Here is a 6,800-nt window from a genome sequence, read left to right as displayed (position 1 = left end):
TTGATTTAAGGGAAGTTCTCAGCACAGCTTGTTGCACACGAACTGCTGTGAGCTCAGATTTCCTTAAAGATTCTGGTTTTTGTTTGTTTTATTTTTGTTTATTTAAGTTTCAGACATTATTAGAGGCCCTGATTTTCTAAGAATTTGAAATGTTTCAAACATTTGGTGGCTCTAAGCATCCCCTTGCTCCTGTGCTGCTCGGCTGAGAAGCCATGATCCAACACCCTCTGCTCCCTGGTTCTCCCAACCTCTGGGTCTAGGAAATAGGGCAGTGGGTGGGTAGAGGGGCACATGACTCACATTTAGTGACAGCTATGACAGCCTAGTGCTACAGAGCCAGGCAGGAACCAGGGTACCAGCCTCTAGGTCTCGTGCCTGCATCACCTCTTAGTACCCTTGGCTAGGGGGCAGTGTTGAGTCTCCTCAGGGATGAAGGCAGAGAGGCTGGGACTACTTCATCCAGCTCTGCCCTGGACATAATGGTGACCATGGGCACACCTGAGATCATCCAGGTTGTCTGTGGGAGGTTGGCGGTCCTCTAGAGCTCTAGGTGAGTCCTTTACTAAACCTCTATAGGGGGGAACTGTGGTCATTAGTGTGCTGGGCCAGGCTTGGTGGCCCAGGAAAGTGCAACTGTCCTTGCTGGAAATAATTACCCTTTTATTAGCACAAAATTACACCAACCCAGGAGTCCAGGACCCAGGAATAAGTTAAGGCACACATCAGGTAAGAGGCAATATTCCCAGGCTGGCATGCCCCAAACTTCCTGAGCAAATCCAAAGGGGCCTGGTGGTTGTGAGGGTCCCAGAGGGCCTCTGCTTTCCAGGTGAAAGGAAAAGAACCAGGTGTAGGTTGGAGGAATACCCTGTGGACACGTGGAGGTGACCTGAGGCCTTGGATCACTGGTAAGCCACTGGCCAGTTACAGCTCACTTCTCAAAGTAGGGCAGGTAGAAGAACTGGAAGCCCTGGCGGCCTTTGACAGCACAGTAGATGAAGATCACATGGTAGACTGTAGGGGTAAAGTCTGTCAGAGAGGGTGCCTGGCCCCGACCTGCCCCACCCATGCCCCACCCTCTTGTCACTCTCACCTCCCGGGACTAGCAGCAGGATGCCCGGCACAAAGAAGATGGCGCTGGAGACACCTAAGGTAGAAAGAAACCGACAGCTCAGGACTAGGGATCCCTGGGGATGATGGCTGCCTGGGAAGGCCTCCCTCTCTCCTGGAAGGTGGCTAGCTTGTGTGGGGAGTTGGGAAGGTTTGCTGAGGACCCAGGCAGGAAGGACACTCACCTGGAGAGGGGGCCACCTCCAGTCCCACGCCGACCAGGATAAGCACTGCACACATATGGGATTGTGGAGGGGAAGGACAGGGGGGGTTGAGGGCAGGGTCTTCCAGCCAGGCTTCGGCCTGATTCGTCTCCCACCTAAACTGATGTTCCCTGGGTAGAACACCTCCCAGGATGCGCACAAAGCTGCTTTCAGGGCAGGGTACTTTGGCAGGCCCTGGGAAACAGCTATTACATGTGAGTTTTTACTGCTGTTTGGTATGACCTTTCCATCACTCAAGAAACCTTACAGTATACCCTCCACATGGCTGGTACTGAAAATTCTACCCCAAAAAGCAGAGAGGGGTCTAGAGTCCCAGCACTCAGGAGGCAGAGACAGGCAGATTTCCATGAGTTTGAGGCCACCCTGGTTTACATATCGAGTTCCAGGACAACCAGGGCTATATAGAGACTCTGCCCCCCCTTCCTGGCAAAAGGCATATGGGGACAGCAAGATGGCTCAGTGGATAAAAGAGTTTGCCACAAAATCCAACTACCTGAGTTCAATTCCTCAGACCCAAATGGTGGAAGCAGAGAATTGACTCTTGCAAGTTAACCTCTGATCACACTGAGCTGTGGCACACATGCCCTCCTCCACCCACAAACACACAAATGAAAGAATGTAATGGAAGGGCAGTAGGTCCTTGTCCCACGGCCTTTTTTAGTGGACGGACCAACAAGATCCTGAAAGCTACGATCTATGTGTGGAAAGAGGTCTGTGTGGGAGCTTGAAACAACTGCCTCAAGTCAGCCCAGGAGACAGTCACCTCTAAGCCTGGCGGGAATGGCAGGAGTGAGATCACTGGCAGGCCCTGAGCTAAGCATACATGCAATGTCTTGATAAACTAAACCATGACCTGATGGGAGACAGAAGCCATAGATGGGACCATCCACACAGAGAGAATTCAGTATAGAGGGACCAGCACAGCCAAGCCTCAGAGTCTGGAGGGAACCTGGAGCTTTCTAAGAGCGTCCAGCACTTGATGAGACTGAAGAAGAACCCGGGCTAGAGAAATCTGGGATAGCACATTGTCCCAGGCAGGGATATGGTCTTTGGTGGAGAGGTCATAGCTGGACTCACCGATGGGGGAGGGTACAGCCAGGGGCCACCATGGACTTTTGTATATTTCATGTTCTACAAAGAACACTCCCCAAAACGGGTTCACACTCATTGCCTGACCCTGGTTTAGGGCTTCAGTTCTGTTCTCTTAGAGTAAACATCCTTCTCTTAGAGTAGTATTCCCTAGAGCCTTTTGTGGCTTTCTGGTGATCCCTAAGTTTGGCAGTCATGGGGTGGGTCTCAATTGCAGGCCATCTGCCTTCCAGCGGCAGCCTGCGGAAGCTGGCTCTCCTGCCTGACCTTGTGTACTTACTTCCCAAGCCAGGATGCTAGCAGCACTTGCTTTGCTGGGTCAAGGAGAAGCTAGCAGTACGTGCCACCAATGCCTGGCCTGAGTGGTGCTAGCAAGGAGCAGCTCTGTCTCCTACACTCAAACACCTAGAGATGGAGATTAGCTTCCTGGCCTGATCTAGATGGCTGGGAGTTTTGACCTTCCTGGAGAAGGAAGGGAAGAGGACCTAGGGAGGCAGCCATGGTTGGTCTTTATGGCCCCATGTTGATCCCAACTCTGGATGCTCTGGGATACTACATCTCAGTCCCATAAAGAAGACAGAAATACATGGCTGTGAAATCTGCCTACACTGGACCTCAGTTTCCCTCACTGAACAATGTGATGTGGAGAAAGGTCCTGGTCAGATCACAGACCACAGGAACAGCAGCCCCGATCCCTGGCCTCAGGGACACTGGTATCCCCAGCACCTGGCCTGCCTTCATGAACAGATTCTGGACGCTGCTAACCTCTCTAAGGTGAAAAAAAACGGACCTGTCAATAGTCATCATAGAATCAATGGAAACTGTTACCTCTCCATCCTCTGGTGGACTAAACAGGCTGAGTTAAAACAAATAAACAAACAAAAACCCAAACAACTGGGGTGCAGGCAGCATATGCCTTTAATCCTAGCTTTTGGGAGGCAGAGGCAGGACCTCGGAGTTTGAGGCCATCCTAGTATACGTAACAAGCTCTAAGACAGCCAGGGCTACACAAAGAAACCCTGCCTTGAAAAACCAATAAGTAAATTAATAAGTAAATAAGAAAGTAGGGCTGGAGAGCTGGCTCAACTATTAAGAGCATTGACTGCTCTACCAAAGGTCCTGAGTTCAAATTCCAGCAACCACATAGTGGCTCACAACCATCTGTAATGAGATCTGATGCCATCTTCTGGGGTGTCTGAAGACAGCTACAGTGTACTTACATATAATAAATAAATAAATATTTAAAAACAAAACAAAAAAAACAAAAAACAAAACCAAAGAAAGCTGAGCATAATGGATATAACTCTAATTCCAGAATATGGGAGGTAGGGGTAGAATAGTCAAGTGTTCAAGATCATACCTCACTGTCTGGGCTATATGAAAATGTGTCAAACAAACTTTCAAGATTTATTTATTTATTATATGTAAGTACACTGTAGCTGTCTTCAGACTCACCAGAAGAGGGAGTCAGATCTTGTTATGGATGGTTATGAGCTACCATGTGGTTGCTGGGATTTGAACTCCGGACCTTTGGAAGAGCAGTCGGGTGCTCTTACCCACTGAGCCATCTCACCAGCCCCAAACAAACTTTAAAAGGGGGTAAGGAACTGAAGAGATGGCTCAGAGGTTAGGAGCACATATTACTCTTGCAGAGGATCCAGAGTTGGTTCCCAGCACCCAGACAGTGGCTCTTAACCCTCTGCAACTCTAGCTCCTGGGATCCAATTCCCTTTTCTGACCTCCTTGGAGACTGCTCACACATGGTACATTTACATACACATAAAACAAAAATATGAAAAAATAATTTTTAGAAACTTCAAAAAAAAAGGACTGGATGGTGGTGGTGGCGCCTTTAATCCTAGTACTAGGGAGGCAGAAGCAAGCAGATCTCTGTGAGTTCCAGACCAGCCTGGTCTAAATAGTGAGTTCCAGGACAGCCAGGACTACACAGAGAAACTCCTGTTTCAAACAACAACAACAACAACAAAACAAAATAAAACAAATAAAAAGGAAAAAAGAAAGAATTTAAAAAGTACTGAACCAGGTTCCATTTTTTCCCTCCCTTTATGACTCTGGCTAGATGATCTCAGGAGTGTGGGGCTAATACCCTCACAGCCCCGCGTGCTCAGTTCCAACAGGGAGGCCTAGAGTGCTAAGGAGCTTCGGTCTTGAGGACACTCACCTAGTCCCAACAGCAGAAGCAGGAAGGAGGCCAGCACTACCCGGCGGTTTTTCTGGATCAGAGGATGCTGGGTCCAGCTGGGTGGCAGGAGAGCAAGATGGAGGTCAAGGAGGTGAAGCAGGCAGGGAGCCAGGGTTGGCTGGCAGGCAGAAGCAGAAGATACCTGGAAGCTGAACCCCAAGTGAGGAGGCTCTCACCTGCAGCAGGCGTTGTAGGAGCGCTGTGTGCTGCTGCTGATGGTGCTGAAGGACCACTGCGAGCTGCGGACAGACATGTGCCCAGAATCCCTGAAGGACATTAGGATGGTGAGGGGGCGGGGAAGATAAAGAGAGCAACAGAAGTTGATAAACTCAAGGTATATATAGGGACTGAGGTTAACCTCTGCAGGATAGAGGGTCCCGAAGAAGGTCAAGGGTAGGGGGTGAGAATGAATTACAGAATAGAGTATGTGTTAAGAGGAATGAAAGAGGGTAGGGACTGGGTTAAACTGAGGATTCCTAGAAGAGAGAAAGCCTGGCATTGATAAGGTGGAGGCCTGGGGCACTGGGGTAAGGTGACCCAGATGGACAGGAGCTCCCACGAGGGAAGCAGAGCTAGGAATTCCTATAAGACGGATAAGTGCATCTGGTTGGGGACTGGGCAGGTTCTTGAAGCCTGCGACACGGGGCCTGGGATAAGAAGGGTGGGTCCCCACCTGGCCCTGACCTGGTGCTGACTCCCCCATCAGGCTCCGGAGAGGCCTGGGCTCCGTCCTCATCATTTTCCAGGTTCTGTTCCAGGACATAGGTTCAGATAAGCTTCAGGAATGGGCCTTTCCACTCCCTTCTGGGGGGAGGAGAAAAGCAGCCAGACAGCTCTTCTGCCTGGCACATCTGGCAGCTGCTCTCCTGCCTCTCCCTGCCCTCCCAGCGGAACCGGTTTGATGATTCAGAAACCAAAACCTGGGTAGGAAGTAGGTGGCTGTTGGGGGCTTCAGTACAGAATCCAGCAGGACTGGGTGGAGGGCTGCCAGCATGGACCCTAGAGCAGGTGACCAATCAAATGGGGCTCTTAGGATTTTTCAGGGCCCCAACATAGAGACTCTGGATTTGGTATAGCATAGCACAGGTCTCTGGTTCTTATGACCCAAAGAACGATAGGGCTGGGGGAAGCTACCTGAGACAATGATTTATGGTGTGGTTAGTATTAAGATGGGCAAACACATCATGTGTGGGGACCTCCACTTTTAGGGTGATTCTCAAATCAGAGGGGATGCAGAGTCTCTATAGATCACGTGGCCTGGGGCTCAAGGGATGCTGTAAAACTCGACAAGGTCTGGTTCAGATTGGAAGTACTCCTCAAACTCCGAAGAGTGATAGTGGGGTGTCAGTCTACTAGACAGGTGGGTTCTACATTGTTGCTAAGGCCTGGGTTCCTAGTCCGGGTTTGCGCCTCTCCACAGCTGCACTGGAACCGAACTCAGAGCTCAGAGCGCAAGGACATAAATCTGGACGAGCAGACACGTAGGGGACAATTTTCCGCTCCGCTGGGGTCACTAGGCAGAGGCTCCGGAGTTAGAATTCTCCGGGGCTCGGCCTGGGGTTCCGCCCTATCCCGGACAAGAGGGTGAGATGAGCAGGGCCGTTCACCTGGTAGCGTAGCCGGGACTGCTTGTCTTCATCAGCCACCTCGAACCGAGCCCGGCGATCGAAGTGCAGCGGCCCGAAGCGGGCGACCCCGCTGGACTCGGGCCCAGGCCCCGCGTCCTCCAGGGTCAGCTCGAAGGCATCATCGATGCTAAACTGGGGCCGGGCGGCGCTCATGGCCCCCGACGGCCTAGGCGCCCAGCGCCTCCGCCATTTGAGCCCGCCACGGCCCCGCCCACCAAACAGGTCCCGCCCCCACAGGCCCCGCCCCGTCTCCCTGGGAGCGAAGATCTGCTGTCTACAACCGCCCCGCCCTACCCACTCCTCCTCCGCAGGCCTGAGGAGCAGAGTGCCGAGTTAATTCGGGATCACGTCAGAGTCTCGCGGGTAGCGGGACTCGTGGCGCCACCCAGAGGCTACCTTGGTGAGCGACAGCTCCGGTTAAGCTTGTGCTTGTAAGGGTGTGTGTATGTTTGTAAGGGTGTGTGTGTACGCGCGTGCGTGTGTGTGTGTGTGTGTGTGTGTGTGTGTGTGTGTGTTTCTCTGCCCAGCAGCTCAAATCTCATGAGGTGG

General features: G+C 51.7%; 1 protein-coding gene across 2 annotated transcripts; it reads right to left on the bottom strand.

The window, feature by feature from the left end:
* Nucleotides 1-639: 639 nt before the first annotated feature.
* On the bottom strand, nucleotides 640-6,464 carry Tmem134 (transmembrane protein 134). Of its 2 annotated transcripts, XM_021201314.2 has the most exons (7): nucleotides 6,231-6,464; nucleotides 5,308-5,372; nucleotides 4,800-4,889; nucleotides 4,603-4,679; nucleotides 1,293-1,337; nucleotides 1,091-1,144; nucleotides 640-1,011 (listed from the first exon to the last, which is right to left on the bottom strand). In XM_021201314.2, the coding sequence occupies exons 1-7, from the start codon at nucleotides 6,402-6,404 to the stop codon at nucleotides 929-931; spliced, it is 588 nt and encodes a 195-aa protein (XP_021056973.1). In that variant the 5' UTR covers nucleotides 6,405-6,464; the 3' UTR covers nucleotides 640-928. The 2 variants fall into 2 exon arrangements, with proteins under 2 accessions (XP_021056973.1, XP_021056989.1); XM_021201330.2 differs by lacking the exon at nucleotides 1,293-1,337.
* Between the last annotated feature and the right edge of the window lie 336 nt (nucleotides 6,465-6,800).

Source organism: Mus pahari, chromosome 1 (genome assembly GCF_900095145.1).
Source record: "Mus pahari chromosome 1, PAHARI_EIJ_v1.1, whole genome shotgun sequence".
NCBI lineage: Eukaryota > Metazoa > Chordata > Mammalia > Rodentia > Muridae > Mus > Mus pahari.
The sequence above is the reverse complement of the archived record's forward strand: the minus strand, read 5'-3'. Positions and strand labels throughout refer to the sequence as shown.

What these genes read in the sequence shown, in the direction of transcription:
- Tmem134 (XM_021201314.2), bottom strand. Translation starts at nt 6,404, where the DNA reads ATGAGCGCCGCCCGGCCCCAGTTTAGCATCGATGATGCCTTCGAGCTG. An exon ending in TCCTACAACGCCTGCTGCAG is followed by an intron (nt 4,680 to 4,799) that starts GTGAGAGCCTCC and finishes CCTGCCACCCAG; the next exon opens with CTGGACCCAGCATCCTCTGA. An exon ending in CCTGCTGCTAGTCCCGGGAG is followed by an intron (nt 1,012 to 1,090) that starts GTGAGAGTGACA and finishes TTACCCCTACAG; the next exon opens with TCTACCATGTGATCTTCATC.